Below are 26,340 nucleotides of genomic sequence, written 5' to 3'. Positions count from 1 at the left end.
TGGAAAAAGGGGGAGGCTTGCAAGCCGAAGAACACCATCCCAACCGTGAAGCACAGGGGTGGCAGCATGTTGTGGGGGTGCTTTGCTGCAGGAGGGACTGGTGCACTTCACAAAATAGATGGCATGAGGAGGATATATTGAAGCAACATCTCAAGACATCAGTCACGAAGTTAAAGCTTGGTCGCAAATGCGTCTTCCAAATGGAAAATGACCCCAAGCATACTTCTGAAGTTGTGGCAAAATGACTTAGGGATAAAGTCAAGGCATTGGAGTGGCCATCACAAAGCCCTGACCTCAATCCTATAGAAAATGTGTGGGCAGAACTGGAAAAGTGTGTGCGAGCAAGGAGGCCTACAAACCTGACTCCGTTACATCAGCTCTGTCAGGAGGAATGGGCCAAAATTCACCCAACTTATTGTGGGAAGGAAGGCTACCTGAAACGTTTGACCCAAGTTAAACAATTTAAAGGTAATGCTACCAAATACTAATTGACTGTATGTAAACTTCTGACCCACTGGGAATGTGATGAAAGAAATAAAAGCTGAAATAAATCAATCTCTACTATTAGTCTGACATTTCACATTCTTAAAATAAAGTGGTGATCCTAACTGACCTAGACAGGGCATTTTTACTCTGATTAAATGTCAGGAATTGTGAAAAACTGAGTTTAAATGTATTTGGCTATGGTGTATGTAAACTTCTGACTTCAACTGTATGTACACAAACGCACATCAGGACATGTGTACTGAACAAAAATATAAATGCAACAATTTCAAAGATGTTCCTGAGTTAATATTACGAATCGATCAATTGATATAAATTAATTTGGCTGAAATCTATGGATTTCACATGACAGGGCAGAGATGCAGCAATGGCCTCAACCTTCCATTGATCTCACTGTACAATCATACAAGGACTGAGAGGAGAACGTCTGTGGAGGAGCAACGCATACATATATCTGTGCAAAGATAACACTTCATTATTTCGTCACCCTGCCCTCCCCATCTGACGACAATGCACATGAAGAAGCCGGATGTGGAGGTCCTGGGCTGGTGTGGCTACACGTGGTCTGCGGTTATGAGGCTGGTTGGACGTACTGCCAAATTCTCTAAAATGATGGTGGCAGCTTATGGTAGAGAAATGAACATTCAATTCTCTGGCAACAGCTCTGGTGGACATTCCTGCAGTCAGCATAGCAATTGCATGCTCCCTCAACTTGAGACATCTGGCATTGTGTTATGACACAACTGCACATTTTAGTGGCCTTTTATTGTCCCCAGCACAAGATGCACCTGTATAATGATCATGCTGTTTAATCAGCTTCTTGATATGCCACACCTGTCAAGTGGTTAAATGCTCACTAACAGGAATGTTAACACATTTGTGCACATTGAGAGAAATAAGCTTTTTGTTTTTTATTTCAGCTTTTGAAACATGGAACTAACACATTACATGTTGTGTTTATATTTTTATTCAGTATAGATAAACGTGTCTATTACATTTAGAAACATTGTAATTACTGTCCCACTCAAAATTGCAAGTGAACAATTAATTGAAGAGGAATTAATATTGAGCCCTAGATGAAGCGAGAATGAATTTAGCAGGGGCTCAGTAACAGATGATGCATATGTGATGGGGTACAGTAGAGTGGAGATGGAACATTCCAGACTGCAATGGTAGTCACTAATTGACATCGAAGCTGACTGTGCTTATCGCCAACTGGAGGGTGGTTGTCAAGGAAATGCCCCCAAAAATGTTTATTCCAATCAAACATTATTTTTTCTTGCCTGTATTTTTTATCAAATCAAAATGTTTCATGTGCTGAAATGCTTGTTTCTAGCTCCTTAACAATGCTGCAAAAAGTCAAACAAGCACACAAATAATCCTCAGAAACAGGAAATCATGAATATCAGAACTTATCCAGTGAACCCAAATAACATTGTATTAGTAATCCTAATGCAATCTATGCATATTTACACCAAATATATATACCTAGAATGATATGTACAGCAGTAGATATTACAGTGAGCTATGTCAAGAATCCAGTGTATAAATAGTATAATGTACAGTAGTAGATATTATTTTCTGCTGGTTGATTGAATTCAGACAAGTGATTGTTACAAGGCAACAATGATTTTATTGAAACAGAAAACTATATTTCTAAAAACATGCCAGAGCAGTGTCTTTAATTTAAAAAATACAATAAATATTAAATAAATATTAAATAATAATGGAAGAACCACTAAGAGTAGATTGAGACGAACTGTAAACTAAAGAAAAATACTATTTCAAAATGTATGAGAGAAAAGTATATGAGCTGGATTGCAGACAGGATGGAACCTACAAAATCAAAAAGAAAGAAAAAGTATTTGATCTCTTGACCTGACTGGAATAATTCAGAAGACCAATAAACCTGTCATTTGAGTAGACTGGCAGATAGATAGACTCGATCTAGATAGACTCTATCTGTTATGTCAAAGCCTCAAATCTTTATGAAACAAATAAGTCCAGAAGTGACTAGAGGAAGAAGTGAGTGCTTGAGGTAGACCCAGTCCTGGAGTGCCTTAGCTTGAATGTCTTTTGTTTTTCAGACTTCCAGTTGAGAAAAAAGGTCTCAGGTCTCATACAGCTTCCTCTAAAGCCTGTTGATTCCTATCTGCCATTATATTTCCATACTTGATAATATAAAAAGTTACTTCTCCTTTAACCACATCTCTCAGCGTCTCTTGTCATGGAGTACTTCATGGAGGACTGACATGTAACGGTTTTACATGTCAGTCTTTTCTGAGTGGCTGGCAGGAAAGGTCCTCTTCAGTCATGCCACTGACCAGTCTAAAGCAGCGTAGCTCAGCCATTATTAGTACATGTTCAACCCAACTTGTTCCATTTCCTTATTCAATGTGACAGTGAAATAAGGTGGTCAGTGCAGTCCTATTTTGGGGAATCTCAGGTTGGGGGTCTCACACTGCAAACACTGTACTGCAAACACTGAGTGAGCTGGTCTGGTCTTTAAGTCCAACGATGCTGTAGGCGATTCTCTTCATGTGACCTGGTAACCGCACGCCAATGTTCCTGATGTCCCTGAGAGAGAAGAAAGATAGAGACAGGAGCTGTTAGGAAAATGTTTCACATTCAAACCAATAGGTAGCACATGATAAAATATTATTGCATTTGAAACTTCCTACTCGGACATGATACAGCCAGTGGTGCTATATAGGGTGGGGCAGCGAGGAATGGTATGGGGGAGGGGCATTTGATGAATGCAGCATGAATGAGAGTGTTGCATTCCATAGATGAGAGTGTGGCATACCAGACAACAAATGCTTAACAAAGATCTGAATACTCTTACTGTATTTTTCAAATGTGGCAGTGTCCCTACTAAGCCCATGTAATGTGGTGAGGCTGGTGCACGGTTACTGTATGTGTGTAGTACTTACTCATGCCTCATGGATAGCACCTGCTCCATGGTTGTGATTCCAGCGCAGGCAAAGCTCTCAGTGTACTGGCTCATCTTAATGGACTCCAGCCATTCCGGCACAGACCTGAAGGGGGAGCCGTCACAGCCACTGGTGCTGGGGAGGCGGATGGACACACTGTGGGAAAAAACGGGGAAATAGATTGGTAAGTAAATGCTATATTCACAGTATGTGATTGAAAAAAATCAACTGACAAGTCCAGGGGAAATCAGCTTCATTCATTCACATCTTACCGGGGATCAAAGTCAGCAATGGTTTTCAGAGACTCTGGGCTCCGGAGCAGTTTGTCCAGGATGTTGACGATGTCTGGGAAGCGAGGTCGTTTGGAGCGGTCCTGCAGCCAACACTGCAGCATCAGCTGGTAAACGGTGGATGGACAGTCCATGGGTGCAGGCAGCCGGAAGGCCTCGTTAATGGCCTTCATCACCTGAGGAAGAAGCGGGGTTTAGACCATGTCTCAGAGCTAGTGATTATGATCTAGACCAACACACTGTAAGATTATGTGTTGTTTTAATGCATGTGGGCACTAACAGTTTTATGTGAAGAGGACTGTGGGAACTATTTTGACTTAGAGGCCCTTAGTGGGTTGTTTTAAACACTCCACCCAGGATAAATACCTAGAGATGATGCATCACAGAGGCCTTGTGTTTACCCAGACCTACAGCGCTCTGTTATTTCCATAAAACAGGGAAGGGAGTGAAGGAAATGTGACGGATTAAGTGTAAGGTCTACCTCATGTTTGCTCATGCCCCAGTAGGGTCTAGCTCATGGTTGCTCATGTCCCAGTAGGGTCTACCTCATGGTTTCTCATGTCCCAGTAGGGTCTACCTCATGGTTTCTCATGTCCCAGTAGGGTCTAGCTCATGGTTGCTCATGTCCCAGTAGGGTCTACCTCATGGTTGCTCATGTCCCAGTAGGGTCTACCTCATGGTTTCTCATGTCCCAGTAAGGTCTACCTCATGGTTGCTCATGTCCCAGTAGGGTCTACCTCATGGTTGCTCATGCCCCAGTAGGGTCTAGCTCATGGTTGCTCATGTCCCAGTAGGGTCTACCTCATGGTTGCTCATGTCCCAGTAGGGTCTACCTCATGGTTTCTCATGTCCCAGTAGGGTCTACCTCATGGTTTCTCATGTCCCAGTAAGGTCTACCTCATGGTTGCTCATGTCCCAGTAGGGTCTACCTCATGGTTTCTCATGTCCCAGTAGGGTCTACCTCATGGTTGCTCATGCCCCAGTAGGGTCTAGCTCATGGTTGCTCATGTCCCAGTAGGGTCTACCTCATGGTTGCTCATGTCCCAGTAGGGTCTACCTCATGGTTTCTCATGTCCCAGTAGGGTCTACCTCATGGTTTCTCATGTCCCAGTAGGGTCTACCTCATGGTTGCTCATGTCCCAGTAGGGTCTACCTCATGGTTTCTCATGTCCCAGTAGGGTCTACCTCATGGTTGCTCATGTCCCAGTAGGGTCTACCTCATGGTTTCTCATGTCCCAGTAGGGTCTACCTCATGGTTTCTCATGTCCCAGTAGGTACCTACCTCATGGTTTCTCATGTCCCAGTAGGGTCTACCTCATGGTTTCTCATGTCCCAGTAGGGTCTACCTCATGGTTTCTCATGTCCCAGTAGGGTCTAGCTCATGGTTGCTCATGTCCCAGTAGGGTCTACCTCATGGTTGCTCATGTCCCAGTAGGGTCTACCTCATGGTTTCTCATGTCCCAGTAAGGTCTACCTCATGGTTGCTCATGTCCCAGTAGGGTCTACCTCATGGTTTCTCATGTCCCAGTAGGGTCTACCTCATGGTTGCTCATGCCCCAGTAGGGTCTAGCTCATGGTTGCTCATGTCCCAGTAGGGTCTACCTCATGGTTGCTCATGTCCCAGTAGGGTCTACCTCATGGTTTCTCATGTCCCAGTAGGGTCTACCTCATGGTTTCTCATGTCCCAGTAGGGTCTACCTCATGGTTGCTCATGTCCCAGTAGGGTCTACCTCATGGTTTCTCATGTCCCAGTAGGGTCTACCTCATGGTTGCTCATGTCCCAGTAGGGTCTACCTCATGGTTTCTCATGTCCCAGTAGGGTCTACCTCATGGTTTCTCATGTCCCAGTAGGTACCTACCTCATGGTTTCTCATGTCCCAGTAGGGTCTACCTCATGGTTTCTCATGTCCCAGTAGGGTCTACCTCATGGTTTCTCATGTCCCAGTAGGGTCTACCTCATGGTTGCTCATGTCCCAGTAGGGTCTAGCTCATGGTTTCTCATGTCCCAGTAGGGTCTACCTCATGGTTGCTCATGTCCCAGTAGGGTCGTTCTCCGAAGGCCATGACTTCCCACATGACTATGCCGAAGCTCCACACGTCGCTGGCCGAGGTGAACTTCCTGTAGGCGATAGCCTCTGGGGCGGTCCAGCGGATGGGGATCTTCCCTCCCTGAAGGAACAGCAACAATAACTAATCGTAAGAATGAGACTGAAGGGAATGTATTCACTAGAGGCATGGCTATTACTAATGTAAAGGTTTAGGAGGCGGAGTGAGTGTCTGTCAACATCACTAATCATTTGTAACCAATTATAAGTAAAGATATGGGAAGGCTACTAAGTGCATAGCACATGGTAGATTGTAATACCCCCACTGTTTCCATACATTAATATCAGTACTATGGATGTTTGACTCACGCTGGTGGTGTAGGTGCCCTCCGGATCGTCTTCCAGCACGCGGGACAGGCCGAAGTCAGACACCTTGCACTCCAGGTTGCTGTTGACCAGAACGTTGCGGGCAGCCAGGTCTCGGTGAACATAGCTCATGTCAGAGAGGTACTTCATGCCGGCCGCGATGCCACGCAGCATGCCCACCAGCTGGTACGATGACATCTCCCCATCATGGTCCTTTAGATAGTTGTCAAGCGCTCCATTCTCCATGTATTCTGTCACAATCATGGCATGCTTGACTGCTTGAAGAAAATTATAAAAAGGTACAAATGTAGTACTTCATGTCAACAAAAGAGGCACAGTATGGTGGAGATGGGAAATAGGGGATGTTACTAAATAAGGTAAATAACTTAATAACTAATAAATGACTATTCAGTGAATCAGTAGAGGCTGCCATTTGAGACGCAGACAGTGTCTGAGAGCAGGAACTCACACTTGGTGATGACTCCCTCCAGGCGGATGATGTTCTGGTGGGAGAACTGGCCCATGATGCTGGCTTCACTCAGGAAATCCTGCTTCTGCTTCTCTGTGTAGCCTGGCTTCAATGTCTTGATGGCTACCGCTACCTCTCCTCTCCTTGGAGCCTTCATCACACCACGGTACACTTCCCCAAACTCTCCTGTGAAACAGAAACACACACACACAGAGAATAATATGAATTCATAACATTCTTCTTGGGGGAGGGGATCAGAGAGATTTTTTCAAAATATTACTGTAAACTGGTTTGACATTTACCTGCTCCGATGGCTTTTTGCTTAGTGACAAGACTGGGATGAATCTCGCTGGCAAACTTCAGGATCGCCGTGTTGGGGTCCTCGTACATGTGTGGGTCAACGTAGGTCTTCAGGGGCTTCAGTTGATCTGAGGAAGTGTGAAAGACAATTAGTCAAGGAGGAGATTGAAGATGGGAGATAATCTCTTTGGTAATGCACATCGCTGTTCCAATAGAGGGACTTTGACTATATATACAAAAGTATGTGGACACCCCTTAAAATGAGTGGATTTTGCTATTTCAGCCACACTCGTTGCTGACAGGTGCATAAAATCAAGCACACAGCCATTCAATCTCCATAGACAAACATTGGCAGTAGAATGGCCTTACTGAAGAGCTCAGTGACTTTCAACATGGCACTGTCATAGGATGCCACCTTTCCAACAAGTCAGTTAGTCAAATTTCTCTGCCGCCATTGGACTCTGGAGCAGTGGAAACTCGTTCTCTGGAGTGATGAAACATCTGGCAGTCCGACGGACGAATCTGCGTTTGGCGGATGCCAGGAGAATGCTACCTGCCCCAATACATAGTGCCAACTGTAAAGTTTGGTGGAGGAGGAATAATGGCCTGGGGCTATTTTTCATGGTTCAGGCTAGTCCCCTTAGTTCCAGTGAAGGGAAATTTTAACGCTACAGCATACATTCTAGATGATTCTGTGCTTCCAACTTTGTTGCAACAGTTTGGGGAAAGCCCTTTCCTGTTTCAGCATGACAATGCCCCCGTGCACAAAGCGAGGTCCATACAGAAATGGATTGTTGAGATCGGTGTGAAAGAACTTGACTGGCCTGCTCAAAGCCCCATCGAACACCTTTCGGATGAATTGGAACGCCGACTGCGAGCCAGGCCAAATCACCCAACATCAGTGCCCGAGCTCAATAATGCTCTTGTGGCAGATTGGAAGCAAGTCCCAGCAGCAATGTTCCAACATCTAGTGGAAAGCCTTCCCAGAAGAGTATAGGCTGTTATAGCAGCAAAGGGGGGACCAACTCCATATTAATGCCCATGGTTTTGGAATGAGATGTTTGACGAGCCGGTGTCCACATACTTTTGGTCATGTAGTGTATTTCTTAGATGCTGTGATTCCTACCTGTGCTGAAGAAGTAGGGGTCCTCTGATCCCTGTCTATGACGGTAGTTCATTCTCCTGTTAGGAAGCATAGTCACTATTATGATTGGCCAGACAATATGCAATGTTAAGACATTCTTATTATGTAAGGTATCATTAAACTGCCCAGTGAAAATCTCACTTTTAAAAGTTAATATTCTGTTAACTCGTATCCAGATAATGTTGTTGACTCGTCCTATACTCGTATTTGTGGACAAAGCATAAATTGGAGAAGAAAACACTTTAAAAAAAAACACCTCAAACTTGTATTTCAAACAGATTGTTTAAAAAATGCTTGATATTTCCTGAGGGGGATGAGCTGGCCAATCAGTGGTTTATTGGCGTGAATATTTTCAATGACTGGTATACGCCCACACCATTCGGACACAGAGCTGCTTTTTAACATACTTCCTTTAACAAATTTGGAAGGAAAACAATTTCACTCATAGTATTTAATAGAAATATGGAAACACTGGGCAGTTACTTTAACTAAATAGCATAGAGACGCATAAACCTGTTTCCTGTGGTGATTAGACCAGTTTAGCTAGAGACACGTAGATTCCCTTTTTTTTGGTGCCATCTCAGGGTTGAACAGTGTTCAAGATGCTTTTAAAGCACACTTCATCACAGACAGGCTGCCGTATCAGTAAGGGGCAGCATCATCTTCAGCCACAGACCCAGTCAGCTACAGTTACAGTTTTTAACAGCTACTCTGGCTGTTACTGATAAAAAACCCTCTTAGAGATGACATGGCATTACATTCTCAATCAGCTTATTAAGAAAAACATTTACTCACTATGACTGAGATACAGTATGTGGTTGTCCCACATAGTTATCTTAAGATGAATGCACTAACTGTAAGTCGCTTTGGATAAGAGCATCTGCTAAATTACTGAAATGGAAATGTAATGAAATACCAAATGTGAACTACATCTTAGGACAGCGGGATATGATAGGATTAGTGTGTTCTAACCGTTTGTGCAGCAGTAGAAGGACTACAACGACGAGCAGCATGATTCCTCCTCCTACTACAGCTCCCATAACCCCTGTGTAGTTCTGGACCTGAGACTCTGCTGAAACACAACCACAGACAACACAGTTAGATCACAATACACTCACATTTTAAAACGTCTTGCCTGGATATTAGAGACAAACAGTGTGGTGTCTCTACGGCCACACTTACCAATGGGCAAGGTTTTGAACTCATGCTTCATGCTGTATCCCCCTGGGTTTCCCTCAGGGCTGAGAGCCTGGACTCTGAACACGTAGGCCGTGTTAGGGGAGAGGTCACTGATCTGCACCGTACTCTTGTCCAAAACCAGGACTGTGTATGTAGTGACATCACGCTCACTGTCGTCCTCCTGCACGGGGCAGGGAGAGAGAGGAGCACTGAGAGGGGATTCACTATAGAGATATACTAATACTATTATATATATGTTGTGTTTAATGTGTGACTGACATGGAGAGAAGAGAGAGGGAGGAGTGTAGTTGTCTGTCTTACCTTCCTGCGGTACATGAGTTCGTAGCGGTGGGTGATATGGGATGGTGCTCGGCTGGACAGAGCCCAGGACAGAGACAGGCTGGTGGGGCTCCGCTCGTCCAGACGGATGGACGTCACCTTGGGGGGATCAGTGAAGTGCAGAGCAGTGGTGATGGTGCTGCTGGGTCTCTGGCTGCTGTACTGAGACACTCCGCTGCGGGCCTCTACAGTGAAGGTGTAGTTGAGGTGGGGCTCCAACTGGCTGACAGTCACCACAGTGTCCTGGAGGTCCGTGGGGTCGGGCTGGAAGCGGACCTTCTCCCCACAGGGCACACACAGGGCCCCGGTGCAGCGCTCACACACCACGCTGTAGCAGATGTCCCGGCGGCCTCCTGTCACCAGTGGGGGGCTCCAGGACAGCTGCAGCCTGCCGTCCGCTGACAAAGTGGTGGAGGCCAGGTCACGAGGGGCGCTGGGCGGGGCTAAAGGAGGAGGCAGAATGTAGACAAGAGTTATTATGAGACATTCCAAATGTTAATACACCAGATGAAGAACGTTCAGATCCCTCTATCAACAATGATGATGACATAAAGACAGTATAGCCTATGAGGACACAGGATAAAATAAGGAATGGCTGTAGAATTGGCTAATCCTTTGTTAGTGATAGGCCTAGCTGTAGCAGTCCCGTGTGGCTCAGTTGGTAGAGCATGGTTGGTAGAGCATGGTGTTTGCAACGCCAGGGTTGTGGGTTTGATTCCCGCGGGGGAGCAGTACGAAGAAAAATAAATAAATAAATAAATGTATGAAATGTATGCATTCACTACTGTAAGTCGCTCTGGATAAGAGCGTCTGCTAAATGACAAAAAATGTAAATGTAGCTGACTATCTGGCCATTTGTTCTTACCAGAGCAGCTGGACATAAGAGGGTCTGATGGGGAGCGGTAGAATCCCGCCATACATGGACACAGGAGGGCGCCGGCTGTGGATGGCTTAGTATTCTCAGGACAAACCTCACAGGACTCACTGGACACAGTGTCTTTAAAGGAGCCTGGTGTACACGCTGAAAGAAACAGGAGGATGCTTATTAGTTATAGTATTATTAGTATCCACACGTGCACAAGGGAAAGAGTGTGTGATTGAGTTACAATACATTAAAACGATATCTCTGTCAGTCCCCTGGGGCTTGACAGGAAACTCAGGCTGTGGTTAAACTGTAATCACTGAGGCTTTGTATTTATACAGAATGGAATGGGATTTTCCGGACGATTTGCCTCCACTTGTCCTTTGCGCCTCAAGTTCCATTCTCAAGTTGCACTGACAGTCAACCGGATGCCACGGAAACTCAACACAGCAGATGTTCACTCTGTACAACCGTTCCCTTTTCAACTCCAAAATCAGCACTGTGAATGCTGGTGTGGGTATTGTTTGAGGAGCCTAACGGAAATAGCAAAATGGTTACTGCTGAAGATATTCATTGACCTGTAGGATATAAAGAAAAAATGTACCTTCCATTCCGGAACTTGTGTGTGTGTGTGTGTGTGTGTGTGTGTGTGTGTGTGTGTGTGTGTGTGTGTGTGTGTGTGTGTGTGTGTGTGTGTGTGTGTGTGTGTGTGTGTGTGTGTGTGTGTGTGTGTGTGTGTGTGTGTGTGTGTGTGTGTGTGTGTGGGATTGGACAGAAACCAGGATGCAAGGATTGCAAGTCTGAAACTGTACTTCCTTCCTTCCTCCGGTGACAAATGACAACATGCAAGGATGGAGCAAGGGAGAGGAAGTCTGGAGGAAGTAGAACTGCTAAAGGGGAGATGTTGACCGACTGTGTTGTTGGAGCCTAAATCAATACAAATTTTTTAGGAGAATCGATGTGAATGTTTACTTTAAGAAGCGATCTCCTCTCTCTCACCCTTTATTCTAATGTCTCCCTAGGGGATAAGTCTTTCATCAGACCTCTATAGTGAAGAGGGTGACCTGTGATGGACAAGAGGGATCTGCCGGTGACTTAACCACCATGGCAGAAGGACCGCTGTGTAACAACCGGCCCCACAATAGAACAATGGATATGAGTTTTGAGTTTGAGTAGGGGGGATTGAGAAGAATAGATGGATGGGGGATGGGTTAGGGTCGCAAGTACCAACAGAAGTTCTCTCTGGGGAATCACTCTGGGAGTGTAGGGGTGTATAGTGCTCTGGACGCATAAGAAAAGGGGGCCAGCCTCTTTCATCTGGAGAAGGAGCAGCAGGACTCCTGCCACGTATCAAAGCACCCCTACCCCTATTCATCTATTGTGACTGGGATTGGACGGAGTGGTTCCATAAATATGTTGTGCTTATTCATTAGAGCCCTAAAATGGTGGCATGTGCGCTGCATATATCACTCTTTCAAGATCACTCTGAGAATGTTTGAATCTCAGTGAGTGAAACTTTAGAAGACTAAAAAATGAATTTGACTGAATTATTACACATTAATGTGGTTGTTTGTTGTTGATGAATTATATTAAGAGTAAAATAATTGATGTTCTTACAAACTAAGGAAATAAAAAAAAATACCTGACTGAAAGTGGGACCTAAGATAATGCCTCACATTGTCCTGGTCAGTCCCTTTGGACACGGCAGTGCTCTTTATGAATGAATGGAGTGGTGGAGGCAGTAATGCATCTGTTAATTTCATCTATGTTTTGATCTCTGTGTCGGCCCATTGTTCTAATGAGTGGGAACAAGGTTTAGAGAGCTCATTGTGTGTGTTAACAACCGGATGAAAGAGCAAAGAGGAGTAGGGCATATCATTCGCAAACAGCTGTCCTTTTGCTTCACACTAATACTCTTGAAAACATTTTTTTTACCTTTATTTAACTAGGCAAGTCAGTTAAGAACAAATTCTTATTTTCAATGGTTAACTGCCTTGTTCAGGGGCAGAACACCAGATTTTTACTATGTCAGCTCAGGGATTGATCTTGCAACCTTTCAGTTACTAGTCCAACACTCTAACCACTAGGCTACCTGCCGCCGCTTCCCTAAATTAACTACGTTCCTGGCAGTTCCACACATCTAACTGACCAACCTCTCATGCGCCCACCAACTGTCCACTAACCACCAACTACCCTCCCTAATGACTTCATACTGAGTCATGGACAACAATCTGATTTGAGTCATCCTGGCCCAACCTTCCCCTTTACTTCCTCGTTCCCAGAAGATATTCTCTGGACCTTTAGAGAAATAAATCCCTTGCCATTGACAGGAATGTGTTTCTGCTTGACTGCACAGAGAATTAGGATATGACTCAGTATTATAAATTAGTAATAATGAACTGAACAAGTTTGTCATGTCAACCCCCGTTTGGGTCTTTTCTGGCTTTGTCCTCTAGAAGCTTCTGATGGGCTAATTGACATAATTTGTCACGTTCGTCGTACTGATGAGACCAAGGCGCAATGCTCATCTTCTTTAATTAATGAAGAAGAAAACGAAACAAAACACTTAATACAAAAAACAATGACGAGAAACAGTCCTGTAAGGAACATAACAACACAAGGAACAACTACCCACAAAAACCCATGAAAAAACACCCCTACTAAATAGGACCTTCAATTAGAGGCAACGAGGAACAGCTGCCTCCAATTGAAGGTCAACCCAATAAACTAAACATAGAAATAGAATAACTAGACACAGACATAGAAATAGACTAACATAGAACATTAACCAAAAAAAACGAAACACATAAAACAAACACCCCCTGCAACGTCCTGACCAACCTACAATAACAAATAACCTTTTTACTGGTCAGGACGTGACAGTACCCCCCCCCCCCCCCCCCCCGCAAAGGTGCAGACCCCGGATGCACCTCAAACAAAAAAACACAAAAATAAACACAAAAATAAACCCCAAAACAAAAATAATCCGAAACTAAAGGGAGGGAAGCGAGGGTGGCCACCGTCACCGACGGTTCTTGTGCTACACCCCTCCTCCCCCATCCTCCTACTATGGAGGTGGCTCAGGCTCTGGCCTTAGTCCCCAACCTAACCTGTCCACCCCCGCTGAAGGCTCAGGGCTAAGGCACGTCGCTGGAGACCTCGGGCTGATGGGCGACTCTGGGACCTCCGGACTGGAGGGTGACTCTGGGAGCTCCGGACTGGAGGGCGATTCTGGGAGCTCCGGACTGGAGGGCGACTCTGGGAGCTCCGGACTGGAGGGTGACTCTGGGAGCTCCGGACTGGAGGGCGTCTCTGGGAGCTCCGGACTGGAGGGCGACTCTGGGAGCTCCGGACTGGAGGGCGACTCTGGGAGCTCCGGACTGGAGGGCGTCTCTGCAGGCTCCGGACTGTGGGCCGTCTCTGCAGGCTCCGGACTGTGGGCCGTCTCTGCAGGCTCTGGACTGTGGGCCGTCTCTGCCGGTTCCGGACTGTGGGCCGTCTCTGGCGGTTCCGGACTGTGGGCCGTTTTTGCAGGCTCCGGACTGTAGGACGTCGCCGGAAGCACTGGACGGGAAACTGTCGCCGGAAGCTCTAGACGGGGAACTGTCGCCGGAAGCTCTGGACGAGGAACTGTCGCCGGAATCTCAGGACTGGACAGGCGCACTACAGGCCTGGTGCGTGGGTCTGGCTTTGGAGGCGCCAGACTGGTAACACGCACCTCAAGGCCAGTGCGAGGAGCAGGAGCAGGACGTACTGGACTGGGCTGACGCACTGGAGGCCTGGTGCGTGGGGCTGTTACTGGAGGCGCCAGACTGGAGACACGCACCTCAAGGCTAGTGCGAGGAGCATGAACTGGATACACCGGGCCATGAACAAGCACTGGAGGTCTGGAGCGCACAGCCTGCACAACCCGTCCTGGCTGGGTGGTAACAGTAGCCCTGCACGGGCGGAGTGCTGGCACAGGGCGAACTGGCCTGTGCAGAGGCCTGATGGCTGCCGTGCGTAGAGCAGGCGTAGAGTAGCCTGGGCCTAGGAGACGTACTGGTGGCCAGATGTACTGCGCAGGCATACTCCTACCTGGCTGGATGCCCACTCTAGCACGGCATTTGCGAGGGGCTGGAATCGCTCGCACCGAACTGTGCGTGCGCATGGGCGAGATCGTGCGCACTTCCGCATAGACCGGCGCTCTTCTGATCCGCCGCTCCCCATAATAAGCACGGGGAGTTGGCTCAGGCCTATTGCCTGACCTAGCCACACTCCCCGTGTGCCCCTCCCCCAAAAATTATTGGGGCTGCCTCTCGCACTTGCCAATCGGCGCGTATAATGCCTCGTAACGTCGTTGCTCCGCCATGGCTGCCTCCAACTCCTCCTTAGGGCGTCGTTATTCCCCAGCCTGGTGCCATGGTCCTGCCCCATCCAAAATGTCCTCCCATGTCCATAAATCCAAAACCCTCTGCTGCTCCTTCCTCCGCTGCTTGGTCCGTTGGTGGTGGGTAGTTCTGTCATGTTCGTCGTACTGATGAGACCAAGGCGCAGCGGGAATGTGAATGCTCATCTTCTTTTATTAATGAAGAAGAAAACGAAACAAAACACTTAATACAAAAAACAATGACGAGAAACAGTCCTGTAAGGAACACAACTACACAAGGAACAATTACCCACAAAAACCCATGAAAAAACACCCCTACTAAATAGGACCTTCAATTAGAGGCAACGAGGAACAGCTGCCTCCAATTGAAGGTCAACCCAATAAACTAAACATAGAAATAGAATAACTAGACACAGACATAGAAATAGACTAACATAGAATATTAACCAAAAAAAAACGAAACACAAAAAACAAACACCCCCGCCACGTCCTGACCAAACTACAATAACAAATAACCTTTTTACTGGTCAGGATGTGACATCATTTGAGTCAATTGGAGGTGTACCTGTGGATGTATTTCAAGGCCTACCTTCAAACTCAGTGCCTCTTTGCTTGACATCATGGGAAAATTAAAAGAAATCAGCCAAGACCTCAGAAAAAATGTTATAGACCTCCACAAGTCCGGTTCATTCTTGGGAGCAATTTCCAAACGCCTGAAGGTACCACGTTCATCTGTACAATCAATAGTACGCAAGTATAAACACCATGGGACCACGCAGCCGTCATACCACTCAGAAGGAGACGCGTCTCTCCTCTCCTAGAGATGAACGTACTTTGGTGCGAAAGTGCAAATCAATCCCAGAACAACAGCAAAGGACCTTGTGAACATGCTGAAGGAAACAGGTACAAAAGTATCTATATCCACAGTAAAAACGAGTCCTATATCGACATGACCTAAAAGACCGCTCAGCAAGGAAGAAGCCACTGCTCCAAAACTGCCATAAAAAAGCCAGACTATGTTTCGCATCTGCACATGGGGACAAAGATAGTACTTTTTGGAGAAATGTCCTCTGGTCTGATGAAACAAAAATAGAACGGTTTGGCCATAATGACCATCATTATGTTTGGAGGAAAAAGGGGGAGGCTTGCAAGCCGAAGAACACCATCCCAACCGTGAAGCACAGGGGTGGCAGCATCATGTTGTGGGGGTTCTTTGCTGCAGGAGGGACTGGTGCACTTCACAAAATAGATATCATCATGAGAAAGGAATATTATGTGGATATATTGAGGCAACATCTCAAGACATCAGTCAGGAAGTTAAAGCTTGGTCGTAGAAGGGTCTTCCAAATGGAAAATGATGCCAAGCATTCTTCCAAAGTTGTGGCAAAATGGCTTAAGGACAACAAAGTCAAGGTATTGGAGTGGCTATCACAAAGCCCTGACCTCAATCCCATAGAAAATTTGTGGGCAGAACTGAAAAAGTGTGTGCGAGCAAGGAGGCCTACAAACCTGACTCAGTTACATCAGCTCTGTCAGGAGGAATGGGCCAAAATACACCCAACTTATTGTGGGAAGCTTATGGAAGGCTACCTGAAACGTTTGACCCAAGTTAAACAATTTAAAGGCAATGCTACCAAATACTAATTGAGTGAAAGTAAACTTCTGACGCACTGGGAATGTGATAATTCTCTCCAGGAATTGTGGAAAACTGAGTTTAAATGTATTTGGCTAAGGTGTATGTAAACTTCCTACTTCAACTGTATATATATTTTTTAAAGGTCCCGAACAGTCATTCCCATGTAAAATGGCCTTTTGAGTGACTAAAATATCACCCATAATATTTTTTTTGGGTAGAAATGCTGAAATATTTGAGAAAAAAAACCATTTCTCTCTCATGGCTTACTATCAGGAAGTTTGAAAAGACAGGCTGAGTGGCGGAGAGCTTATATTCATGAGCTCGCCTTGACTGACAGCTCTTTGAAACGCCTATGTCAAGAAACTTGGATGCAGTGAGCAGTGTTGCAGTGAAATCATCTCAAGCAAATGTAGTGATTCACAAAGAAACTCAAACAACATTGAAATTGCATCAATAATGTATTTTTTTAATACATGTTCTGTTTGGCATGTCTCTTGTGATGCGATTCACAGCAGCACTGACAGATGCCTCTGCCAACGGTCCTGGACATGGAACATTCCTGAGCTTGGCCTTCCCCCTTAGCCTGGAACTATCAGACCCTTCGGGGTACCCTTCCTCAGGCTTGGAGCTATGATATGGTGGAATACTTCTCAATGTTAAGATAAATGTAAATGTCTCTTTAATGTAGCACGGTAACAACATAACAATCTATGACAGGGTTCCCCAACTGGCGGCCTGCGGGCCGGGTTTGGCCCTCAGTTTTTAGACATTTTAGAAATGTTTTTGAAAATGAAATACAGAAATGTCTCACACCCCTGAGTCAAACCCTTGTAGAAGCACCTTTGTCGGCGATTACAGCTTTGGGTATGTCTGTATCTACAAGAGACACATCTGGATTTGGGGATTTTCTCCCATTCTTCCTTGCATATTTGATCAAGCTCTCATAAATTAGATGGGGAACGGCGGTAAACCGTAATCTTCAAGTCTTTCCACAGATTTTCAATTCTAGTCTGGGCTTTGGCTGGGCCACAAAGGGACTTTCACATTCTTGTTCTGGAACCATTCCAGCATTGCATTGGCTGTATGCTTGGGGTCATTAAATTCTCTAAAATGACGTTGGAGGCGGCTTATGGTAGAGAAATGAACATTAAATTCTCTGGCAACAGCTCTGGTGGACATTCCTGTACTCAGTATGCCAAATCCACACTCCCTCAATACTTGAGACATCTATGGCATTGTGTTGCGTGACAAAACTGCACATTTTAGAGGGTCCTTTTATTGTCCCCAGTACAAAGTGCACCTGTGTATTGATCTTGCTGTTTAATCAGCTTCTTGATATGCCACACCTGTCAGGTGGATGGATTATCTTGGCAAAGGAGAAATGCTCACTAACAGGGATGTTAACAAATTTCCGCACAACATTTTTGAGAAATAAGCTTTTTGTGCATATAGAAAAATGTCTGGGATCTTTTATTTCAGTTCATGAAACATGGGACCAACACTTTACATGTTGTGTTTATATTTCTGTTCAGTTAGTTGATGATCCCTGATCTATGAGCTAACCTGGTTGCATAGCCTATTGGCTATATTTTACTGTAATAGGGAGTCTCCACTGGCTTCCAGTCGAAGCTCGCATCCGCTACAAGACCATGGTGCTTGCCTACGGAGCTGTGAGGGGAACGGCACCTCCGTACCTTCAGGCTCTGATCAGGCCCTACACCCAAACAAGGGCACTCCGTTCATCCACCTCTGGCCTGCTCGCCTCCCTACCTCTGAGGAAGCACAGTTCCCGCTCAGCCCAGTCAAAACTGTTCGCTGCTCTGGCACCCCAATGGTGGAACAAGCTCCCTCACGACGCCAGGACAGCGGAGTCAATCACCACCTTCCGGAGACACCTGAAACCCCACCTCTTCAAGGAATACCTGGGATAGGATAAAGTAATCCTTCTAACCCCCCCCTTAAAAGATTTAGATGCACTATTGTAAAGTGGTTGTTCCACTGGATATTATAGGTGAATGCACCAATTTGTAAGTCGCTCTGGATAAGAGCGTCTGCTAAATGACTAAAATGTAAATGTAAATGTAAAGGGATACAATCCAAGTAATTATACCACCCAAGGTGACCGGGATTTCTGGCTTCAACAAGGGAGCCTCTTGTCCCGTCATAAACCACAGACTGACTCAGTATAACCTTCCTGACTGAGATGGGCGTGACGGCACAGTCCCTGTAATCTGTGGTTCGCCTCAGCCATGGCTATGGACGCACACAAATAGCTGTGTGGAGAAGACACACTGCTCAGGTACTCTTCAGCTGGCACATCAAGTCACATGGCTCTCCTTAGCCAATCAGTACGGGAGGGGACGTGAGGGTGAACGAATTCCTTTCAGAAATCCCCACAGTTCACTGAGCGTAATGTAATGTAATGTTCCTACTGATAGCTCAACACACCACACCCCGGAATACCAAAGACATGGCAACTTTCATACAAACAATGTGAGCAAACAATCATTTACATTTCAATTCATTACTGCAATGTGTTCCATCTAGGTGTACTCTCAGTGTTTCTCAACTACAACATTAAAGAGCCAAATGCCTCTCTACCAGTCCCCTTGCCTCAAACAAACAGATGTGTCCGGATTATATGCATTCGAACATTCTAAAACAACATTCCTACTTAAACTACAAACTTTTACGCCTCATGCCCCTATAGTCTACAACAGATTTCCCTTGTACATTTTTAATTGTCCATAAAACAGTATCCTCCTCACCCCACCCCATTTCTAAGTCCTGAGAGACAAACACAGTGGAAAGAAAACTTTGGCCAACACTAACAGGTAGAATGATTCATGACCAGGAGTGCTCTTTACATCAGTCAAAACTTCCGCAAAATTCCCTTATGCCTTGTACCTCTGCCACATTCTCCCACACGCAGTCCCTCTCCCATATTATGTTTGGAAATAGTGTTACAATCCTAAACATCTCGTGGTATTATTGCTGTCAAAACAAACAAAAACATGTCCAAATTCCTTTCACTGTTTTGTGTTCATTCATTCCTGTAAATCATTCTACACCTGACCTGCTTTTATTTTTGTTTGTGAGATGTTTGAAATCAAAATTAACATGTCTGTGAGGTGTTTGAATTCACAATTAACATTCATGTCTGTGAGGTGTTTTAAATCACAATTAACATTCATGTCTGTGAGGTGTTTGAAATCACAATTAACATTCATGTCTGTGAGGTGTTTGAAATCCCAATTAACATTCATGTCTGTGAGGTGTTTTAAATCACAATTAACATTCTTGTGCACAGTGTGCAGTCATTTCTAAAACCCAGCCAGGATGGTGGTTAGGCCTTGCACTTCTGTAAATACAGCTGCTGTTGAATACTAACACCCAACATTACAACAGGTAGGGGGTTGGGGTGTGCAGGGAGATGTATTATGTGAAGCCTGGCTGTAGTCTTACCTTGGCAGGAGTCTCCAACAACTTCATAGCCTCCGCGGCATTGGCACTGTCCCACAGGCACCACCCACTCTCCCTCAGCGGTGCAGTAGATGCGTGGGGTGGCCTGGCTCACGGCGTTCTGCACACATGTTCCCTCCACCTCCCTCAGGGCATCTGTCACCGTCTCTGGGAAGGCGGCCAGGCTCTGCACGGTGGACGGACACGTCTTGTAGTACACCCTCACCGAGAGCAGTGCCACACACGCTCCCATGTCCTGGAAGGCCAGGTAGAAGCCCTTCCTGGATAGAGGGCCCATTGTCCGTGTCTCCACGTTTACCTTCAGTACACCGCGGCCCCGCGTGATTTCGTCTGACGCGATCGTGGCCACTTTGCGGAACCGGCCCTTATGGAAGCTGGTGCCCACGTCGGCATCGGCCTCGAACATGTGCAGGTTGAAGGTCTCTTTGCAGGCGAGCGAGGAGCCGTCAAAGGTGTTGCAGTCCCGCACAACGAAGTGCAGCTCCACAGAGACGCGGGTGGTCCCTGGGTGCCCCTGGATGAAGGTGGTTCGGAGCCAGTTGTCCTGCTCACCCGCGTCGATGTTACACACACTGTAAGTGTAGAGAAGGGAGCCATTCACCACTGTCTGGACTATCTCCCACTGAAACAGAGAGAGAACAGAGGTTTAATTTAACACAATGTACAGGGCAAGACACAACAAGTGAAGGAAGGAGAGAGAGGGTTTTAAGAGAATGAGCGTAAGATTAAGGGGATTATGTTCTCGTCAAGGATCAGTTGCTGTTTTATTGATGAAACAACTGTCTGCCTGCTGAGAAGCCTATAAACTGCTCAAGCTTTCCTGCTACTTTTTTCCCCACACGCCAGGGAAGGATTTGGTCTGGACGCGTGGATTGCTCACTACGTGTGTGGTTTTCACGAACTGACGTGGGTGCCTGTGTGACACAGACATAACACTAAAACAAATACTCTTGTGAAATACCAAGCATTATGGCAGTTAAAGGGTTTTTTATTAGTTCATGGAAAAGACATGGCAGCAATATTGGCTGTGATTAGGTCTATTTTAAGAGAGGGAAAATAAGGAAATGCTTGCCTGGTAGCAGGATTTAAAGGAATCCATTAATTAAGCACAGGGCTTTAAAAGAATAACCATCATCAAATCATTTAACCCCTCAGATGGCTTCCATAAAGGCATATTTCATTGGACCATGCACAGTGAGTGCTTTATTCCAAGTGTGAGAAGGGAGAGTGTGAGAAGGAAGAGAAGATAGATATAGATCAAGAACAAAGTGCAGTATTAAAACATCCACCTTAAAGTCAAATGTAAATGTGTTTCATAAATTTGAGGAAGTTTGGTGAGAATAGACAAACATCATAAAATAGGGGGGAATCCTACCCAATACATAGAGAATGCATTGCAGGATCTGTAAACTTCACGGTCACAAAAGAAAAGCAGTTAGTGCACTGACGCTGACCACGTCCTGTTGCTTTTTTAAGACAGTCAACCACACTACTATAGATAGAGGAATGCCTCTCTCCCCCTCCAACCAGTCTCCCTTCCTTTCTCCTTCCATCAGTCTTGTGTTCTACTTTGACTGACAGGAACCTCCCAAATTTATATCACCACAGCAACAACATTTTGTGGAATATTGTTGGAATGATGACAACCTGTTGGCTATTTTCAGTTAGAAAATGTACTTTTGTCCTGTAAATTCAGATGCAGCTCTTACGCTGACATTTTATGACATTCATAGTTGTATTATGAAAGGGTTGCTCTAAAACCAGTGTGGGCTAGCTTTGCCAAAACTTTGCGAGCTGCCACTCATTCCATCTTTCACAGAAAACTGTTCTGAAGGAATGAGAGCGGAGAGAATGTCTTGCATGTGACCTTTTAAAAATGTGCAATTTAAAATGTGGCTTGGAGTCTACATTGTGTGACATCTAGCCTACGTTTCACACCATCTAATGTATCATGTGTAGACCATCCATCTGGTTAGACTACTGCAATCCTTATATTTTCACACTATATGGTATGGTAACTACTCACCCCTTCTTCATATGGCCAGGTCAACCATCCCAACTCGCCTCCTGAAGCTTTCATATCCAGCAGCACCTCTACAGAGATAATGTTAGAGCACTATTAGTAAACATTCTTAATTCATATGAGGAGCCGTTTCATTAGAAAATAATAGGCATACGGTCTTATGTGTTATAAGAAATTGAACATGTGTAATAAGCGATGTACTCTACAAGTAAACTGGATTATCAAAGTTACTTTGTTTCTCTGAGCCAACAATTACTAAAGTAGCCTGCTAGAAATTGCCAGGTCTACATTCACCAAATATGCCCAATATAATTCCATCCATGGCTTTCAAGAGGACATGCCCTGGCATGACAAATCTGATCAAATAAGCCATGTCCATTTAAGTAAACTATGAATTACTATGTCCTTCTACCCCCGTGTTTGCATGAAAAAGGCAGAGAAAAGTATGGGAAGTTAAATAGCATGATAAAGGGAGTGAAAATTGTTGGGAACATCTCTAAGAACCCATGCAAGTCAATCACAGCCTACACTCCCATCCCTTCTCCCTTCAGTACAAGACCCTGTCCACTCCAATACTGAAACTAAAAACTTTGAATGAACAATGGCATCACCTAGCAACTCTCATCTGAAGGAATTTCAGTGTCAAGTCCTCTTTTTGTGAAGTAAAATTCCTTCCTTTAAATCATGATGAAATACCAACATTACCAAGTTGTGTAAATTAAGAATAATGAAAAGTATCATTATTGCATGTTTAAAGTAGCAAAGTTAGCCTACAATGTACTGCCTTTCTTTTATTTAAGTCAACATAGGCTAATTCTTTTTTAGTATATAACAATTTACTATTATTTTCATCAAGAAAGAAACTGAACAGTACATGAACAAGCCCATGAAATAGTTTGAGGGATCTTTCCCCATATTGACAAGTTAGTTATCATAGAAAAAGCAATACATTGAACAGAAAATAGAAATATTGGAGGAAAAAGACTGTTAAAAAAGACTGTATAACACTGTAATATAGACAATATTGCAAGAATATTACAAAACTTCAAGACTACCATGTCACAGCCCAATCCCCCAACTCATAAAACACAAAGCAAAGCTCTTTACAATCGCATTTTAAAACGAAAAATAGATTACGTACGTTCTTTCGCGTGAAGAGTAATAAATATATGGTTAATAAATACATACAAAAACAAAGAATAAAAAGTAACACGACGGAAATCCATTTTTTTTTTTTTACTTTCACGGCAACTCCTCTCTGAACTGATCTCGTAATATCGCCGAACGTCTGTGAGCACTACCGGTGTCAACCGCCCTTCGTTTCAGTCGAAAGTTCCATTGAAAAACAGGTGGCACGATGAGCTCCGCCTTTGGAATGTGGGCACAATCCATATATGGTATGCGGTAGAGGTTGGGTCAAATCATAAGATTATACTACCTGTGTAGTGCGGATGTACATTCAGTGAAACGACTGTAGGCTATCCCCCTAGTATTTCGCTTTTATAAAAATTTGAAAAAAAAGTACAATATTGTACTATGTCTATTTGTACATTTCTTTCAACACACCACACACACGTGAGCACGTGCATACATACACACGCTCACACATACACACACACCTAGTTCCCTGCCCCAGAATAGTTAATTGAATATGGATTATATCTGTATTATATTCTTATATCCTTATCGATAGTAATAACATGATTTATAATGTGACATTTTGTCTTCTCACCTACTACTAGTACTACTTCAGTAAGAGAGAAAATGAGTGTGAAGAAACCAGTGGTTATTACTTATGGTCATCTTGAGGTGTTAAGATTCTGAAAATTGAGCAAGCTAGAGTCCTTATCTTGTTGGACAGTCTTACGAGTAGCTGGAAGCATCTTCCACAAACCATCTTATTTAAAATGGGTCTTTCCCACCCTAGGAAAGGGAGGGGTCAAGTGGAGGGGTCGGCTGGTATGAATATGTGACTACTAATGAGATGGTCTTCATAAAGAACCTTAGAATTTGGGTATGAATATGGGGACACAAAAAAGGCATGAACAATGGCATCACCTAGCAACTCTCATCTGAGGGAATGTCAGTGTCAAGTCCTCTTTGTGAGGCAGCGTGTACTTGGACAGGAGAGCCCCTTGAGCTGAACGCCAAACACAGACAGCCGTCCTCACAAAGACACAGAAGAATCTACTGAAGAAGACAGACATTGTCTTGTCTTATGTTACCATACATGGACATTAATCACACAACAGTTGGAAGGAACGTTGTTGGTTAAAAATGTATTAACAAGTTAAGTGCGCTTTGGACTATACAGTGCATTCGGAAAGTATTCAGACCCGTTTCCTTTTTCAAAATGTTGTTACGTTACAGCCTTATTTTAAAATGGATTAAATGAAAATGTTCCTTCATCAATCTACACACAATACCCCATAATGACAAAGCAATAACAGGTTTTTAGATTGTTTTTTGCAAATGAAAAAAATAAATAAACGGAAATATTACGTTTACATAAGTATTCAGACCCTTTACTCAGTACTTTGTTGATTCACCTTTGGCATTGATTACAGCCTCGAGTCTTTTGGTTATGACACTACAAGCTTGGCACACCTATATTTGGGGAGTTTCTCCCATTCTTCTCTGCAGATCCTCTCAAGCTCTGTCGAGTTGAACGGGGAGCGTTGCTGCACAGCTATTTGCAGGTCTCTCTAGAGATGTTCGATTGGGTTCAAGTCCGGGCTCTGGTTGGGCCACTCAAGGACATTCAGAGACTTGTCCCAAAGCCACTCCTGCGTTGTCTTGGCTGTGTGCTTATGGTCGTTGTCCTGTTGGAAGGTGAACCATCGCTCCAGTCTGAAGTCCTGAGCACTCTGGAGCAGGTTTTCATCAAGGATCTCTCCGTACTTTTTCCGTTCGTCTTTCCCTCGATCCTCACTAGTCTCCCAGTCCCTGCCACTGAAAAACATCCCTATGGCATGATGCTGCCACCACCATGCTTCACCGTAGAGATGGTGCCAGGCTTCCTTCAGATGTGACGCTTGGCATTCAGGCCAAAGCGTTCAATCTTGGTTTCATCAGACAAGAGAATCTTGTTTCTCATCATCTGAAAGTCCTTTAGGTGCATTTTGGCAAACTCCAAGAGGGCTTTCATATGCCTTTTACTGAGGAGTGGCTTTCGTCTGGCCACTCTACCATAAAGGCCTGATTTGTGGAGTGCTGCAGAGATGGTTGTCCTTCTGGAAGGTTCTCTCATCTCGATAGAGGAACTCTGGAGCTCTGTCAGAGTGACCATTGGGTTTTTGGTCACCTCCCTGACCAAGGCCCTTCTCCCCCGATTGCTCAGTTTGGCCAGGTGACCAGCTCTAGGAAGAGTCAAGGTGGTTCCAAACTTCTTCCATTTAAGAATGAGGGAGGCCATTGTGTTCTTCAATGCTGCAGAGATGTTTTGGTACCCTTCCCCAGATCTGTGCCTCGACACAAACCTCTCTCGGAGCGCTACGGACAATTCCTTCGACCTCATGGCTTGGTTTTTGCTCTGGCGTGCACTGTCAACTGTGGGACCTTTGTATAGACAGGTGTGTGCCTTTCCAAATCATGTCCAATCAATTGAATTTACCACTGTCACGCCCTGACCTAAGAGATCCTTATTATTCTCTATGTTTGGTTAGGTCAGGGTGTGACTCGGGTGGGAAAGTCTATGTTTTCTCTTTCTTTGGTTTTGGCTGAGTGTGGTTCCCAATCAGAGGCAGCTGTCTATCGTTGTCTCTGATTGGGGATCATATAAGTTGTCATTTTCATTTTGGGTTTTGTGGGATCTTATTTTCTGTTTAGTGTCTGTGCCTGACGGAACTGTTCGCTTTCGTTTGTTGCTGTAGTTATTTTGTTTTAGTGTTTCTTGAATAAACGAATCATGAACACTTACCACGCTGCGCCTTGGTATACTTCTACCACCAACGAGAGCTGTTACAACCACAGGTAGACTCCAATCAAGTTGTACAAACATCTGAAGGATGATCAACGGAAACAGGATGCACCTGAGCTCAATTTCGACTCTCATAGCAAAGGGTTTGAATACTTATTCTAAAATGGATTAAAAAAATAATAATCTGCATCAATCTACACACAATACCCCATAATGACAAAGCAAAACCAGATTTTAAGACATTTTTGCAAATGTATAAAACATAAAAAACAAATACCTTATTTACATAAGGATGTAACGTAACAAAATCGGGAAAAATGGAAGGAGTCTAAATACTTTCCGAAAGCACTGTAATGGTGCCTTTCGAAGAATGCAGACTGTCAGTCAATACACCAGAATGCATTTCTAACATGATTCATTCTCTGCCACAACGCACCAAAAATGATGAAGACAACGTGCATAGTCAGAAGGATGGCTAA

The 26,340-nt window shown here is 44.7% G+C and overlaps 1 protein-coding gene across 2 annotated transcripts; it reads right to left on the bottom strand.

Annotated features, from left to right (window-relative positions):
- Window positions 1-1,455: 1,455 nt before the first annotated feature.
- Window positions 1,456-23,256, bottom strand: LOC106565994 (ephrin type-A receptor 2). 2 transcript variants are annotated; one of them, XM_014133740.3, is made up of 15 exons: window positions 23,084-23,256; window positions 21,946-22,013; window positions 19,902-20,541; window positions 10,435-10,590; window positions 9,552-10,012; window positions 9,234-9,411; window positions 9,024-9,123; window positions 8,034-8,089; window positions 6,910-7,035; window positions 6,608-6,793; window positions 6,142-6,413; window positions 5,747-5,896; window positions 3,710-3,903; window positions 3,438-3,593; window positions 1,456-3,081 (listed from the first exon to the last, which is right to left on the bottom strand). In XM_014133740.3, exons 1-15 carry the CDS (start codon window positions 23,166-23,168, stop codon window positions 2,961-2,963), a joined length of 2,949 nt encoding a protein of 982 aa, XP_013989215.1. In that variant the 5' UTR covers window positions 23,169-23,256; the 3' UTR covers window positions 1,456-2,960. The 2 variants fall into 2 exon arrangements, with proteins under 2 accessions (XP_013989215.1, XP_013989216.1); XM_014133741.3 differs by having other exon boundaries at window positions 9,024-9,120.
- Between the last annotated feature and the right edge of the window lie 3,084 nt (window positions 23,257-26,340).

Source organism: Salmo salar, chromosome 12 (genome assembly GCF_965601325.2).
Source record: "Salmo salar chromosome 12, fSalSal1, whole genome shotgun sequence".
Taxonomy (NCBI): Eukaryota; Metazoa; Chordata; class Actinopteri; order Salmoniformes; family Salmonidae; genus Salmo; species Salmo salar.
The sequence above is the reverse complement of the archived record's forward strand: the minus strand, read 5'-3'. Positions and strand labels throughout refer to the sequence as shown.

Excerpts from the sequence above, each read along its gene's own strand:
- LOC106565994 (XM_014133740.3), bottom strand. The coding sequence starts at position 23,168 with ATGGATTTCCGTCGTGTTACTTTTTATTCTTTGTTTTTGTATGTATTT. Across the intron at positions 20,542-21,945 it reads CCTGGCCATATGAAGAAGGG|TGGGAGATAGTCCAGACAGT; the intron begins GTGAGTAGTTAC and ends TCTCTGTTTCAG. Across the intron at positions 9,412-9,551 it reads AACTCATGTACCGCAGGAAG|GAGGACGACAGTGAGCGTGA; the intron begins GTAAGACAGACA and ends TGCCCCGTGCAG.